General features: G+C 40.5%; 1 protein-coding gene across 1 annotated transcript in view; it reads right to left on the bottom strand.

The window, feature by feature from the left end:
• Nucleotides 1–14484, bottom strand: part of SLC9A4 (solute carrier family 9 member A4) — a 105317-nt gene extending 90833 nt beyond the window's left edge. Inside the window, exon 1 of the mRNA XM_073550648.1 lies at nucleotides 13672–14484. Within this exon, the coding sequence (XP_073406749.1) occupies nucleotides 13672–13870 (199 nt within the window). The 5' untranslated portion in view covers nucleotides 13871–14484. The remainder of the gene's footprint in view (nucleotides 1–13671) is intronic.
• Nucleotides 14485–18169: the final 3685 nt, after the last annotated feature.

Below are 18169 nucleotides of genomic sequence, written 5' to 3'. Positions count from 1 at the left end.
TTCGGGTCCAGATGGAGTGGATAGTCCCGCCCCTCTATCGCACAGGCACACTGGCCGATTCTGGCTACTGCCCCCGATAGGACCTTCTTCCGGGGGAAATGACGTTTGGGAATATTCCCTTGGCCTGGACGGAGCGTCTAGTCCGGCCTCTCTGCATATGTGACCGCACAGGTATTAACCGCAGCTGTTTCTTATTGTTTTGTTATTTTGCATATATATAGTACTTCTCTCAGACATAACCTTTAGCCCCTGACGAAGCTACCTTGCGGTAGCGACAAGCGTCGGGCACGTTCACAGGCTCCCCCTGTTTGGGTATAGTATGCTGCCACAGCACCTAGTGCATATTGTATGCACCTTTTGGAGGCTGTCTATTGGGCTCTGAATGCACAATTTCAGGGCACAGACATATATCTTTACATTTTTTACCTCCATACTATGTCCTTCTCTGATTCAGGGGGTTGGTTTGACATTTGGTGCATGTTTTAGCACACTGTATCTTCATTGTTTCTGGTCCTACAGTGCATCTATCGATGCTTCTCTTTATAATAACTGTGATACTGCTGATATATCAATGCACTGTGTATTTACATTAAGCCTAGCAGCTTTTGGTTTCATAGTGCTCCAATTGGGGTCTTCTAATATCTGTGTATATTTACCATATGCTTGCTACCACATGGTTTTGTCATTCAACTTATGGACCACTTGCTAGTTTCCATTACTACCTCAGATGAGAGGGGAGTCTGTTAGGGTTATATTATTAACAAATAAGGGTTTAATTGTCATTTTGTGACTTTTTAAATGTTTTTATATTGTTTTTTGTCTGAGTGACTCAATAAAATTTGTATGTCTAGTTTTTGATAGTGGTGATCCCATTTTTTGGTCAGTACCTTTTTCTCTCTTTTATTGCATTATTCTCCCATACTGACTATTGGTGTATCCCTAGTTTTCATTATTAGCAGTGCCCTCCTTACTCTTTGCTGTTTTTAATCTTGGAATAATGATAAATTCCAAAATTGGATGTGTTTAGTTAAAATGTCCCTGTGCTATGATAATCTTATAAATGTGCCACTGGTGTGTACTGTGTAATGGCTGAGTCTTACCATGCAGGGACATGGTCTGATCATACCACATCTCATTGGCAGGGGAGGAAGCAAAAGATATACAGACAAGATGGGATCACAGCTGGATAGATGACAATTACAGTGTGGGGGTCAAAATTAGGTATTATTTTATAGTTGCAAATAGGGACATAATTACTGTAGGGGTCAGTTAGGTGACATTATGACATTACTGCTGTAATATAATTTATTTTTGAGGATACTGTCTTCCATGGGGGAACAAAAGGGGGTCTTGATAAAGTGCAGGGCAGCACTGTGTCTTTTTTTTACTTCATCTGACGTAGTATAGAAATTGGGAAATAAGTGGGAAATGTGCTCTAGAAGTGATCAACAATTGATAACTGCCATTTTCTACAAAAATGAGTCCTGGCTGGAATAAGTGATGGCAGTCTGTGCAGATGAAAAAGAGAAGCGAAGATGAAGGACTTAAACTAGATATGTCACTGATGAGTCAGTGTATTACACTGAAGATTACACTATACACTATATAGTATATACAGAGCTCCTGTGTATAATGTCACTAGTGATCACTGTATAATTTCACCTGTGATTCCTGTATTACCTGTATATTGACACTATATACAGAGCTACTGTGTACAATGTCACCAGTGGTCACATTTGTGTTATTAGTATTGTGGTTTTTATTCATGATTATTATTGTAGTATTATTCGGTCACTATTTAATGGTAACATGTGGTCTGGTCGTGATATAGCGGTATTTGTCACTTGTATGTGGTAGTAAAATTTGTGATCTGGTCATTGTGTGACAATATTTGTCCCTTGTATGTGGTATTATTCGGTCTCTATGTGGTGGTAATATCTGGTCTAGTCATGGTGTGATGGTATTTATCCCTTATATGTGGTATTATTTGGTCACTGTGGTAGTAATATGTAGTCTTGTCATGGTGTGCGGTATTTGTTCCTTGTATGTGGTATTATTGGTCTTGATATAGTGGATTGTGTTGTCTATGGAGGTCCTGTGTTCTCTCTGGTATCAATGAGGAGAAAACTCTATTTCAAATGGAGATTAATTACTTGGATGTTTAACTCTTCCCTGTCCTGTGTCTATTACACAGTAGCAAATATCCACTTACAGGGGTTCACTGGTGAAAACAAGTAATCGCCTATCCTTGGGCTATGTTTGGTATTTGGTCAGTATTTTACATCAGCATTTGTGGTGATGTGTTTCCATTATACTTTTCTGACTGCTGGGACCAGGCCAATCAGCAGAATGTGGAACTTTAAGCCCCATTAGACTGGAGCAGCATATGCGACTTGACAACTGATCCATTCATTCTGTAGCTGCTCTTGATTTTTTCTGGAAGCCCCAAAGAGGATGCATAGAGCTGCGGTCAGACATCCCACCTGCCGCTGCATTTTAAAATGGGGTTAAAAGTGCCCTGTCAGGGATTAAAGTTCCCCATTCTACTGATCGGTGCAGTTTCCAATGGACGGATTCCACCAATTAATAAAGTATCACTAACCTAAGGCTGGCGGCACACTATTGTATCATATCCGATATAAGAGCATCGGATGCAATATGCTAATGATACTCGGCTCATGCGCTGCTGTGAATATGAGCCGAGTATCTGTGCTCTGTGGTCTGATCTTCCCGCATGAGAGGATCACAGCACAGCTGCGGTGGAGATGGAGAAAGTAATTTCTCTATCTCCTCTGTTGCCAGCATCGGCAGGAATTGCACTGCCCTCAGGTGATAGACATATGAGTCACAAAAGAAATCCAGTGTGGTGGCAGCGCCTTTCTGAATCCTGCTCATTTAGGTATTGTTCACATGATCAGGTTTAAATACGTTAGACAGGACTGCTCTGAGAAGGGTATACCGTGACGTGGTGGAGTGGCTTTGTATATATTTTTTGCAAAAAACGTATCAACTAAATACCCTGTTTTTCTTATCATCTTTTACCAGCACTTGCTGCTTATTGTTACATATATTTTACAGCAAAGTATTCATGCACGTTTGTCATACTGTGTGTTTTTTCTGTGTCTCAGTCCTTGGGTGGTGTGAATATTGTCTTATTGACCCGTTCATTCTTGTGCATGTCCCATGTGTTTTTAATTCATTAATTTCTTGCTCATGCAAGCTTTGGGAGATCCCCGCCTCTCTCTTGTGGGACTTGCACATGAAGAGCTATTTTGTCCAGCGTGCCCATGCTGGGCAGCGCCTTTCTGAATCCTGCTCATTTAGGTATTGTTCACATGATCAGGTTTAAATACATTAGATAGGACAGCTCCGAGAAAGGTATACCGTGACGTGGTGGAGTGGCTTCGTATACATTTTTTGCAAAAAACGTATCAACTAAATACCCTGTTTTTGTTATCATCTTTCACCAGCACTTGCTGCTTATTGTTACACATATTTTACAGCAGAGTATTCATGCACGTTTGTTATACTGTGTGTTTTTTCTGTGGTGGCAGGTATGTAGATTAATATCCAGGATTTATTATGGAAACATCAATATAAAATCATGGTAATAGGCAGCTCCAGCCAATGTGAATGAAGACCAATGCGTTTCAGCTCAAAGACTTAATCATGGTTGACTTATATGGGTGCGTGCGATCTGAAATTCAGCATGCAATCGCAGCATGCTGCTTTTTTTTTTCATATCAGAGCTGGAAAAAAACGCTACTGAGAACACAAGCATAGGATTAAATCGGTATGAATGCAATCTGATTTTTAATTGGATGACATTCTTCCAATTTAATCACAAGTGGGAGTGAGGCAAACCTGTGCATTGGTGATGACTTGTTTTCACCAAAGAACCCTTTAATGCAAACTACTGTAATACAACCCAGTTACACTATGTGCACAGTAGATGTGCAGGAGCTGCCTGTGTTTTACAATCGATGCTTCACTATAGGGGGGATAACGGCTATCAGATATTTGCATATAGCTGTTGGATAGGCCCCTAGAGTCCATTCCCCCTGCTTAACTCCTCTGTCTCTGCTCTGTGTTTCATGGCTTATAGATTTGCAATTATTTCTATGATACCTTATATGATAGTTTTGTAATATCTCTACTAGTGAAACTCTTATTAAGTGCCAGTATAAATAAAATAAATGTTTCTTTATGATACTAATAATATCATCTTTTTGTTTTGGATACTAACATGTAAAATGTGTTTGCATCATTGTTACGGTATTCTAATGTAATAACATACAATTATCCAGGGTCAAACTGTTATTTCATAATGGAAAAATCTCTGTGAAAAGTGTAAACAGCAAATAGTTGGACTGTACTGACAACAAGCAAGACTCACTGGAAATAAAACTTAAAGGGAACCTGTCACCAGAAAAAAGGCTATTGACCAGCAGATATATGATTAATCTGTAGTTAATAGCATTATTAACCTGCCCCCAGGTTAATAAGTCGGAATGCTGCTGGGGGCAGGTTAATAATGTTATTAACTACAGATTAACCACATATCTGCTGGTTAATAGCGTTTTTTCTGGTGACAGGTTCCCTTTAATAGGTTATTCTCAAAATCACAGGTTACCTCTAATCCTGTGTATAACCCAGCAGTCGGACTCCCAGTGATACCAAGATCATGGCTCCAGAACCGCTATGATAAGATTCTGTAGCTCCATCGTGAATGTGTGAAAGGTGTGTATGCTCAGCCTATGTCCACTCATTGTCAATGGGACTAGTTGAACGTCTTTAGAGTCAATGGGAGTAAAAATTACCGAATATGTTTGAAACCGATCATAAGACATACATTCGGCACGAATAGTGTTCGAATATGTCAAAATCAGATTTGTGGCCAAAATCGAACAAATTTGCTCATCTCTAATTATGACCAGTGGCAGTTTATGTGGCAATAACTCTATAATGCTTCAACATATCACAGTGATTCTAAGTCTGTTTTTTCGTGACACAGTGTACTTTATGTTAGTGTTAAATATAAACGAATATGTTTTGTGTTTATTTGTGAAAATACCAGAAATTTGGGGATAATTTTGAATATTTCACAATTTTCAAGCTTTTAGTTATTATGCCCTTAACTTAAATAGTTATATCACACAAAATACTTAATAAATAACATTTACCATGTCTACTTGCTATCAGCTTAATTTTTTCAACATAATTTGTTTATTTTAAGAAGATAGAAGTCTTAAAATTTGTTCAGCAATTTCTCATTTTTCCAACAAAATTTATTAAATCAATTTTTTTAGGGACCACATACCATTTTAAGTAACTTATAGTTCCTATGTGAGTGAAAATACCCAAAGGTGACAACATTTTAAAACTGAATCCCTCAAAGTGCTTTAAATCATATTCAATAAGTGCATTTACCGCTCAGGTGTTTCACAGGAATTAATGCAATTTGGAAGGAAAAAAATGAAAATTTTACTTTTTCCCACAATAATAAAAAAAAATTATAGCCCCAAATTTTTTATTTGCACAAGGGTAACAGGAAAAAATGGACCCCAAAATTTATTGAGCAATTTTTCCTGAGTACGCCGATACTGCATGTGTGGTGAAAAACTATTTGGGCGGACGGCAGGGATCGAAAGGGAAAGATGGCTATTTGACTTTTGGAGTGTAAATTGGCTGGAATAGATAGTGGACACCATGTTGCATTTGCAGAGCTCCTGATGTGCCTAAACAGTGAAAATCAAGAACAAGTGACGTCATGTTGGAAATTACACCCCTCAAGGAAATTATTTAGAAGTGTGGTAAGCACCACAGGTGCTTCACAAAATTTTATAATGCTGAGTTGTGAAAATGAAACAATACATTTTTCACACAAAAATGCTGTTTTTTTTCCACACATTTTTCATTTTAGGAGAAAATGGGCCATACAATTTTTTGTTCAATTTTTTCTACGTACATTGATACTAAATATGTAGTAATATGTTATGCTCCACTCCATCGGCATCAAGGACACCGTTCTCTCCTGGTTTTCCTCCTATCTCTCTGACCGCTCCTTTACTGTATCTTTTGCTGGCTCCTCCTCTCATCTTCCCCTTACTGTTGGGGTTCCTCAAGGATCGGTTCTAGGCCCCCTCCTCTCCTCCTTGTACACTGCCCCTATTGGTAAAACAATCAGTAGATTTGGTTTCCAGTACCATCTCTATGCTGATGACACCCAATTATACGCTTCTTCTCCTGACATCACGCCAGCCTTTCTAGAAAACACCGGCGATTGTCTAAATGCTGTGTCTAACATCATGACCTCACTATATCTGAAACTGAACCTGTCAAAGATTGAACTCCTTGTGTTTCCTCCCTCAACTAATGCACCTATACCTAACACTGCCATTTCCGTGTGTGGTTCCACTATTACTCCCCAGCAACATGCACGCTGTCTTGGGGTCATACTTGACTCCGAGCTTTCATTCACCCCCCACATCCAATCACTGGCTTGCTCTTGTTATCTGCATCTCAAAAACATTTCTAGAATTCGACCTTTTCTTACCTTTGACTCTGCAAAAATTCTTACTGTTTCTCTCATTCATTCTTGTCTGGACTACTGTAACTCTCTTCTATTCGGTCTCCCTCTTACCAAACTTTCCCCCCTCCAATCTGTCTTGAATGCTGCAGCTGGGATCATATTCCTCGCCAATCGTTACACCGATGCCTCTACCTTGTGCTAGTCCTTACAATGGCTACCCATCCTCTCCAGAATCCAGTACAAATTTATTGCCCTCACCCACAAAGCACTCCATGGCTCAGCACCACCCTACATCTCCTCCCTTGTTTCAGTCTACCACCCTACCCGTGCCCTCCGTTCTGCTGATGACCTGAGGTTTGCATCCTCGATAATCAGAGCCTCCTACTCCCATCTCCCAGACTATACACATGCTGCGCCAATTCTTTGGATTGCACTTCCCAGGTCAATACGAGTAGTCCCCAATCCCTACAATTTTAAGCGTGCCCTGAAAACTCATTTATTCAGACTGGCCTACTGCCTCAACACATTAACCTAACTATTCCTGGGTGGCACAGTCAAAAGTTTTACCATAACCAGGTTCCCCGTGTCATGTTCCCACATGCTTTACGCATCTATTAGCCCTCTGTGTCTGTACTGTTACACACTTAGCATTATGGCTGGTCCAAACAATCAGGGCAATTGTTACCACCCACCTTTCGTGTCTCCCCTTTTTCCCTCATAGATTGTAAGCTTGCGAGCAGGGCCCTCATTCCTCTTGGTATCTGTTATGATCTATGTGATTATTGTTATGCTGTAATGTCTATCATCTGTACAAGTCACCTCTGAAATGTAAAGTGCTGCGGAATATGTCGGTGCTATAGAAATAAAATTTATTATTATTATTATTAGTGGAAAACTACTGTTTGGGCGCATGGCAGGGATCAGAAGGAAAGTGACACCATTTAATTTTTGGACCGCAAAATTGGCTGGAATAGATGGCGGACACTAAGTCACATTTGCAGAGCCATGGAGGTGTCTAAAGAGTGGAAATCCCCCACAAGTAACCACATGTTGGAAATAACATCCCTCAAGGAATTTGTTTAGATTTGTGGTAAGTACCTTGAACCTACAGGTCTTTAACAGAATTTTATAAAGTTGAGTTGTGAAAATTAAACAATTAATTTTTCCACAAATGTTGGTTTTGCCCCAAATTTTTAATTTTCACAAAAGTAAGAGGAAAAAAATGAACTGCACAATTTGATACCTAATATATAATGGAAAACTACTGTTATGGTGCATGGAAGGGTTTGGAAGGCAAGGGTCACATCTAAATTTTGGGCACCATTTTGGCTGATATAGATTGTGAACGCCATATCACATTGGAAGAGCCCATGACATGGCAAAACAGTGGAAACCCCCATAAGCGATCCCATTTTGGAAACTACACCTGTCTAGAAATTTATCTTGGTGTATAGTGAGCATTTTTAAACCTCTAGCCATTCATGGTATAACATAGGGCCTTGTCCTTCTTTTCAGATGTGCGAAAAACTATGGTCAACCCCGCTTTTTGTGCACGCCTTAAAAGAGGTACGCTGCTGCATAATAGGCCAGACAGCATAGATAATGTCTCTATTTTCATCATTCTAGGGAATATTCCACCTGGGGTTACATCTTAATCACATATTTCAGAGATCTACATGGAAACCGTGGTGTAAGTGCTCAGCACAGAGCAAAGGATGAATGTGAGCCAAGCCTTACTGCAGTCTTTGTGAGTCATAATGAGCAAGCGAACAGCAGGTCATGAATTGGTTTTATTTATTTTTTACCCCGTTCCTCTTGCGGTATAAGTGATAAGTTGGCTTTATTCTTTGGGTTGGTTCAATACATTTATACCATATATTTATTAATTTTTCAAGTTTGGCTGCGCTCACATAATAAAAGACCACTTTTATTTAAAAAAAAGTTTTTACATCGTCATATTCTAAGAGCTATAATTTTTATATATTTCTGAGTACGGAATCATGTGAGGAAGAGTTGATGTTTTTATTAGTAACATTTTCGGGCAAATAACATTTTTTGATTGGTTTCTATTCAGATATTTGGGAGGTAGAATGAACAAAATCCAGCAATTCAAGAATTGTTTTCTGTCGAGGTTTTTATGCCTTTCTGTGTTAAAAGTGATAAGACAGCTTTATTTTTTGGGTAAGAACAATTACAGCAATACGACATTTACAGTTGTGCTCAAAAGTTTACATACCCCAGAATTTTTCCTTTCTTGGCATTTTTTCGAAGAACATGAATGATAACATCAAAACGTTTTCTCCACTCTTGGTTAGTGGTTGGGTGAACCCATTTATTGTCTGACTACTGTGTATTCTCTTTTTAAATCACAATGACAACCCAAAGCAGCCAAATAACCCTGATCAAAAGTTCACATACCCTGGTGATTTTGGCCTGATAACATGCACAGAAGTTGATAGAAATAGGTTTGAATGGCTACTAAATTTAACCTCCTCACCTGTGACCTGTTTGCTTGTAATCAGTGTGTGCATAAAAGCTGTGTGAGTTTCTGGGATCCAGACAGACTCTTCTATCTTTCATTCAGCCACTGAGGTTTCTTGATTGTGAGTCAAAGGGAAAGCATTAGAATTGTCAATGGATCTATGGGAAAAGGTAGTTGAACTGTATAAAACAGGAATGGGATACAAAACGATATCCAAGGAATTGATAATGCCAGTCAGCAGTGTTCAAACTGTGATTAACAAACGTAAAATCAGTGGCTCTGTAAAAAACAAAACCAAGGTCAGGTAGACCAGCAAACATTTTGTCCACAACTGCTAGGAAAATTGTTCGGGATGCAAAGAAAAACCCACAAATAACATCAGCTGAAATACTGGACTCTCTGAAAACTAGTGTTATGGCTGTTTCAAGATAAACAATAAGGAGACACTTGAAGAAAAATGGGCTGCATGGTTGAGTCGCCAGAAGAAAGCTATTACTGTGCAAATTCCACAAAGTATCTTGCCTACAATACGCAAAACAGTACAAAGGCAAGTCTGAAAACTTCTGGAACAAGGTAATTTGGAGTGATGAGACCAAAATTGAACTTTTTGGCCACAACCATAAACGTTACATTTGAAGAGATGTCATCAAGGCCTATGATGAAAGGAACACCATTCCTACTGTAAAGCACGGAGGTGGATCACTGATGCTTTGGGGATGTGTGAGCTACAAAAGCACAGGAAATTTGGTCAAAGTTGAAGGAAAGATGAATGCATCACGTTATCAGCAAATACTGGAGTCAAATTTGCAATCATCAGTCTGGAAGCTGCGCATGGGACGTACTTGGACGTTCCAACATGACAACAATCCAAAACACAAGGCCAAGTTGATCTGTCATTGGCTACAGCAGAACAAAGTGAAGGTTCTGGAGTAGCCATCTCAGTCTCCTGACCTCAATATCATTGAGCCACTCTGGGGAGATCTCAAGTGCACAGTTCATGCTAGACAGCCCAGGAATTTACAGGAACTGGAAGCTTTTTGCCAGGAAGAGTGGGCAGCTTTACCATCTGAGAAAATAAAGAACCTCATCCACAACTACAACAAAAGAATTTAAGCTGTCATTGATGTTAGAGTGGGCAATACACGATATTAATTAATGGGGTATGTGAACTTTTGATCAGGGTCATTTGGATGCTTTGGGTTGTCATTATGATATAAAAAGAGAAAACACAGTAGTTTGACAATAAATGGCTTCACCCAACCACTAACCATGAGTGGAGAAAAAGTTTTCAAGTTATTATTCATATTCTCTGAAAATAGGCCAAGAAAGCAAAAATTCTGCTAAGGTATGTAAACTTTTCAGCACAACTGTATATGCTCTTAGCATGAGCTAACATGCTTGCCATAGCTGGCATGACTTCCTCGACGATCGTGCCCTTGAGATGACATTGCAGGGATGACTTACTCTAAGCTCCCTGTTGGATCAATTCTATGTTTGCTGGAGCGAGTCCTAGATCACTTTTCAATTCAAGTCTATGAGAGCTTCATTCTGGCTCTCATAGACTTGCATTAAGAGCTTGTGACCTTTACTTTTGACTTCTAGTCTGTCAGAAGTTGCGGTCACAAAATGATGCCGTGTGACTGGAGCAGCTCAGATGAGTTAAAGAAGGATCTGGATGCCATTCTTGATAATATTACAGGTTATGGTCACTAGATTCTGTGATTGCGCGTTAATCCAGGGAACTAATCTGATTGCCATATGTGGAGTCAGGAAGGATTTTTTCCCCTAATATGTAGCTATTAGTGTCTGTCCCATGAGGTTTTGGCCTTCCTCTGTATCAACATACTATAAGTTGAACTCGATGGACTTAAGTGTCACATAGTGACTAGAGACTGTGGGCAGCTACTCAATCCCTCAAACTAGGGGAGCCAAAGTCTATCCCTGTCCTCTGGATTTCTCCTGAAGGTGGAGACACAGGGGTCATGCGCCTTGCTATGCTCCTAAAGTAAGCCTTATCTCTTTATTCCTCTACCCAGAGAGAAGTGTGGTTGAAGTGTATAGGATAACACTAACCAGACAAACAAGGGAAGACAGACAAGGATAAATGAAAACTACAATCATACAAAATACACTCACCAAACAACACAGTGGAACACAAGGAAGGTATAGGAAGGTGAAACTAAACATGAGAAGATGAGGATGAACACACAAGCAAACTCCATGCAACAATCTCCTGAACAACTCTCCAAATGCCTGCTCCAAACATGAACTTCACCTCCAACTCCTTAACCAGGCAGTAGGAACTATAACTGGCAAGTATAAGCGGTGAGGATATATAACAGAAGGAGTGGCCAACACTGAACAGCTGAGACAATCCAGGTTGGAGAGCTCCAGGAGATCAACTGAACTGATTAACCCTTGTACTGCCAGCAAGGAAAAAAATGTGCATTTTTTTAATAAGATGGTGAAGCAATTCTAATCAGTGCAATCTTCTGGCCCCTCTCTGTTGCAGTATCCCTGTTACATTAAGTCTACTGTTGTGAATTCTCTCTCTGGCTTCCCTCTGGTGATTACTGAAGGTAGTGGAGCTGGTCAGATTGACAGAGGGGTTGCGAGTTCTCTTTCTGGACTCCCTCTGGTGGTTACTGGAGGTAGTGGAGCTGATCTGATTGACAGAGGCTTGCCACTTGATAATGAGGATGATGATTGGAGATCTGGGGTTTCTGATTGGGATTTAAGACAGCTATCCCTGCTGGTGATTTTCTTCCTGTTCCTTCTGAGGTCTGATGTCTCCTGCTCTTTCCCTGCATGTTCAGCTAAGTGGTTCATTTGTTATTCTATTTGCATTTGATCTGGTTTTGTTTATCTCTGCTTTGTGCGGGTCAGTCAGCTCTGGCTGGGGCTGTGCTGAAGCACCGCCAATATGTTACTGCATGTGCCAGTTTGTTTTGTCCCCTGTTATATTGGTCTCTTTTTGCTTTGCTTTCAGAATATACCAGAGTGCTGAAATAGTGGGGACGAAGTCGTGCAACTTCAGTGTTTTTGTGCATCAGACGTGTTGGCCTTTTTGCAGGGTTTTTTGCGTGATTGCAGACAGTGTCTTTCCTTTCCTGTCCTGTCTAGGCAGTGTGGGCCCCATAGTTTGCTCAGTCTATTTTTCTGCCTGCGTTTGAGTTTTCATCTTGTCTCACCGACAATATATGTTCGCGGACTATCTATTCCTTTGGGGTCTGCTCAGGGGCAGTTTAGATTTCCCTTTTCTTCCTTTAGGCTTAGTTAGCTCTCCGGCTGTGCTGAGGTGTCTAGGATCATCGTAGTCACGCTCCACGGCTACTGCTAATTGTGTGGACAGGATCAGGGGTCTGCATCAGCTTAGTTACCAACCTCTCTGGTTTTCTGTGGCTTAGCTTAGGCCTGCTATCCTACTCGGTGCCCATTTATGGGAGGAGACACAGATTAGATATTAGAAAAAACTTTTTGACAGTTAGAGTGATCAATGAGTGGAACAGGCTGCCACGAGAAGTGGTGAGTTCTCCTTCAATGGAAGTCTTCAAACAGAGGCTGGACAGACATCTGACTGGGATGATTTAGCGAATCCTGCTTTGAGCAGGGGGTTGGACCAGATGGCCCAGGAGGTCCCTTCCAACTCTACGATTCTATGATTCTATGATTCTATGATTCATAACAGTCTACCCTAAAACTATATTATAAGATTATGGTTAGGGACTTTAGATTAGAAGAAACATTTCAGCGCTGAAAAAAGTACCAAAACACTGGCATAGTGCTTTAAACTACACAAAAACTACCCAAAACTAAAACTAAAGAGCGCTAAACATGTAGGGCGGGACCCGAGCTCCCACCGAGCAACCCCGGAAATACTCGGCAGTGAGATGCTCGGGCAAGCACTAAGTACTTCCGAGCATACTCGCTCATAACTACTTAGAAAGCCTTTGCAGGTGTTTTTTGTTAATTATTCTAATTTACTGAGATAATGAATTGTGCCATAATCATCAACATAAACAGAAATAAACACTTGATATGGATCACTCTGTTTGTAATGACTCTATATAATATTTAATTTCACTTCTTGAATTGAAGAACTGAAATAAATTAACTTTTAGATGATATTCTAATTTTGTGAGAAGCATCTTTATTTATACAAGTAACCTTTATCTTAGGTATATATGGTATAATGTAACATGTAAGGAACATAGTGGTTACAGTGGAATTTAACATATTTCATTATATTGAAGAAGAAAGTCTCTAAGAATACAGACACACTTATGTTAAAAAATGGCATGTACTAAAGATCTCACCCATGCTTTTTTCTATAATATGTGTGTACATTTTTACAAGCTTCATTTGGATGTATGAGAAACTCAATGAAACTTTCTGCAATGTATTTGCTGCGAGTGAACATACCGCAAAAGGTTTTAAATTTTCCCATCTATTCTATTACATCTTAGAATTACACATTTTCCTTTTCAGTCAGCATCAAAACTCACTGTTCATAGAGGTATTCGTTTTGGTGGACTACTAACAGCTTGTGTGAGTTGGAATTTGCTGAACCTTAAAATGAGTAAATCACGTGTCCTCAAGTGGTCAATGATTCAAAAGCACAGCAGAAAATATCAAATCTAGATTGTAAACTACTTACCGATTTTGGCATAGGAAGCAAGAATAATCCAGAGTGTGATTTCATAGGGGATTTGGACCAAGTTATAATCCACAGTGAAGGCATGGAATCCTCCATTTGATTCTGTACCTTCTATAACTGGGGCCCCAGTAGTGACTTCTGAGCTTCCACATGTGGTCTTGAAAATTATCAGAATAGTGAAAAGAATGCCTGGTTCCATCCTTTTATGTGTAATGAAGTATTTTGCTTAGCAATAATAAAAGATAAGTTTCATCAAGGCTCACTTTTACAGGCAGAACATATTCTGTTAATGTCACCCATGAAAAATGAGCTATGTACCTTAAATTCAATATAATTATATGAAAATGGAACTGTAGGCTACAATTCTAATAGTCTACGACAATGCTGGGAAACAATGCTGTCTCTTTCATGAGTAAGTCACTTGGCTGATGTATTTACCTAAATTGTCATTCATGTTCCCTTAAAGTTATAAAGATATTGTCCACCTGCAAGTAAGTACACAAAGACTTTAATTACTGACTGTGCCAATGTGAATCTTGATAACAAGAGAAGACTGACATCAGCAGGGCATGGTGTGCATAGGTGTGGTTAATATGCACAAAACTTCTGCTAGTCTGTGTGAAACATAACAAGGTTGCCACCTTGTGAACAGCCAGGACAACTACTTTTTGATTTTAATAAATACAATTTGTTAATCATTTTATGACAATTTTTTACAATATTTTTTCCAGTGTACATACATACTTTTTGTAGCTTTTTACTGATACCTTTGAAGTGTTCTTATCATTATTCTGACCTATATACATATGCTAGTTGGCCAGTGCGAAATTTTCGCAGATTGGTCGTCGGGGGCGCTGGCAATTTCAGAAAAAGCAAGCTGGTCAAATGTAATTGTATTTCATGAGATGATGAACATAGACAGGTATTTATATATGTAGATTGGTAATACAATAAATTGTTTTGATAAGTAGAGGCCAAAAATGTCTTCTGGTTGAGGTGCCACCTGCAGGTCATTGTTTCTTTCTGCAGGTTTATGAAAATGAATGTTTAAACTGTATTTAGAGATAAAATCGTGAATGTATGTTTTTTTTGGCTCTTTTCTTGCTGAAGGGGGCAAGTTTACCTTTCAAATGGTGTATCTTTTGTGGGTGGGGTGAAGTAATCAGCGAAAAAGAAGTGCATGTTTACAAATGTGTTTGCATACGTGACTCACCATTTGTGTGTGTGGTAGTGTTGAGCATTCCGATACCGCAAGTATCGGGTATCGGCCGATACTTGCTGTATCGGAATTCCGATACCGACTTCCGATATTTTTTCAATATCGGAAGTCGGCATCGGAATCGGAAGTTCAAAGTTGATTGACAGCCTGACGTCATCATGATGCGCGGTGTGTGCGCATCATGATGCGCCATCATTTCGGGCCTTCCGGGGGTCTCTGCCGGCCTGCCGGGGGGCTGTGCCGGCCTGCCGGGGGGCTGTGTGGACTGCCCGGGGTCTGTACCGGCCTGCCGGGGGGCTGTGCCGGCCTGCCGGTGGTCTGTGCACCCTGTGGGGGTCTGTACCGGCCTGCCGGGGGGCTGTGCCGGCCTGCCGGTGGTCTGTGCACCCTGTGGGGGTCTGTACCGGCCTGCCGGGGGGCTGTGCCGGCCTGCCGGGGGGCTGTGCTGATGTCCGGGGGTCTGTGCAAGCATCGTCCGATGGGACTACAAGTCCCATCTGGCGATGCCTGCTACCATGACAGTGATTGACACATTAGCCAATGATGGGACAGTAGTAGTCCCATCATCCGGCTAATGTGTTAAATGTTAAAAAAAAAAAAAAAAAAAAAAAAATACTACATACATACTACATGCATGCTACATACATACTACATGCTACATACATACTACATACATACTACATACATACCACATATATACTACATACATACTACATACATAACACATACATACTACATACATACTACATACATACTACATACATGCTACATGCATGCTACATACATACTACATGCTACATACATACTACATACATACTACATGCATGCTACATACATACTACATACATAACACATACATACTACATACATACTACATACATACTACATACATGCTACATGCATGCTACATACATACTACATGCTACATACATACTACATACATACCACATATATACTACATACATACTACATACATAACACATACATACTACATACATACTACATACATACTACATACATGCTACATGCATGCTACATACATACTACATGCTACATACATACTACATACATACTACATGCATGCTACATACATACTACATGCTACATACATACTACATACATACTACATACATACTACATACATACCACATATATACTACATACATACTACATACATAACACATATATACTACATACATACTACATACATACTACATACATACTACATGCATGCTACATACATACTACATACTACATACATACTACATACATACTACATGCATGCTACATACATACTACATGCTACATACATACTACATACATACTACATACATACTACATACATACCACATATATACTACATACATACTACATACATAACACATATATACTACATACATACTACATACATACTACATACATACTACATACATACTACATGCATGCTACATACATACTACATGCTACATACATACTACATATATACTACATGCATGCTACATACATACTGCATGCTACATGCATGCTACATACATACTACATACATACTACATGCTACATACATACCACATATATACTACATACATACTACATACAATACATTCATACAATACATACATAGACATACAGTACATATAACATTTGAAAGGTCAAATTACCTGCAGGTGGCAGCACAGTACCCCAAAGCACGCTACGACAAATCTGCTTACAGACATCACAAACAAATCCAAACATTTGCCTTGGTGTCTTTCCAGCTTGCCAAAGTGCTCGCCCAGCCTATTTCAGGCACATTGGAGGATTACACACTTCACTGCAGGTGAGTCACATATGAAAACACATTTGTAAACATTCACTGCTTTTTCGGTGATTACTTCGCCACACACTAGAGTTGAGCGATACCGTCCGATACTTCAAAGTATCGGATCGGAATGGATCGGCCGATCTTAAAAAAAAGTATCGGTATCGCCGATTCCGATACCGGAAGTCCCATTCAAGTCTATGGGACTTCCGGTATCGGAATAAGAAAAATCCTGTTTTTCCCTTGTACAGCCTCTCTGGGGTCTGTACGGGCCTTTCGGGGGGCTGTGCCGGCCTGCCAGGGGGTCTGTGCAGGCCCCGGTGGTCTGTGCCGGCCTGCCGGGGGGCTGTGCCGGCCTGCCAGGGGGGCTGTGCAGGCTCCGGTGGGCTGTGCCGGCCTGCCGGGGGCTGTGCCGGCCTGCCGGGGGGCTGTGCAGGCTCCGGGGGGCTGTGCCGGCCTGCCGGGGGGCTGTGCAGGCTTCGGGGGTCTGTGCAGGCATCGTCCGATGGGACTACAAGTCCCATGGTGTATCATTTGTTTGTGTGGGTGGAGTATGAACAGAGCAAGTGTGCAATTCAATAGGCAGTGCATGTTTACAAATGTATTTGCATATGTGTCTCACCTGCAGTGAAGTGTGCAATCCTCCAATTTGCCTGAAATAGGCTGGGCAAGCAGTTTGGCAAACTGGAATGCCCCCAAGGCAAATGTTTGGATTTGTTTATGATGTCTGTAAGCAGCTTTGTGGTAGTGTGCTTTGGGGTAGTGTGGTGCCACCTGTAGCTCATTTTTCCTTACTGCAGGTTTATGAAAATTAAATGTTTAAACTGTATTTTTTGATCAAATCGTGGATGTGTGGTTTGTTTGGCTATTTTCTTGCTGAAGGGGGCAAGTTTACCTTTCAAATGGTGTATCATTTGTGTGTGTGACTGGAATATTAACAGAGATACAAAATTCTCACCGAAAAACAGTGTTTAGAAATAATAGAATAGATTACTTAACATGTTAGGGTATGTGCACATTGTGACGGGGTCTACCAAGCTGGAGTACCTCTTTCAGTACCACCCCGTGTTTTCGGAGGTCCGCTCTGCATTGGCTGGAGTCTGAATGAATGACGCTGGCTGGAATTCCTTGGTTACATGGGCGCATATAAAAGATCACTGCTTCTCCACGTATTTCCAGTCTGACAACACTTTACTCACAGGACACAGAATATATCACACAGATACAGAGGGCAGGCCAATAGAAAAGCGGCAGGCCAGACATGCATTACAAACGCCGCAGGTGGCCGGAGCCTGCCGATGTTTACTGTGGGAATTACAAAGGTGGGGGGAGGGCGGACAAAAGGAGAATATCGTGTCCCGTCTGCCCAGGGGCGCAGCCTGTGGGCTGATGCATTAGGGACATGCATCTCACATAGAACCTATTATACATACATATAACTGCACAACATATTCTGGGTGCTGAGTGGTTCTGTAACACGT

The sequence above is a fragment of the Dendrobates tinctorius genome, unplaced genomic scaffold (genome assembly GCF_039654945.1).
Source record: "Dendrobates tinctorius isolate UK_male_01 unplaced genomic scaffold, ASM3965494v1 ptg000166l, whole genome shotgun sequence".
Taxonomy (NCBI): domain Eukaryota; kingdom Metazoa; phylum Chordata; class Amphibia; order Anura; family Dendrobatidae; genus Dendrobates; species Dendrobates tinctorius.
This window is presented reverse-complemented; position numbering and strand designations above follow the sequence as displayed.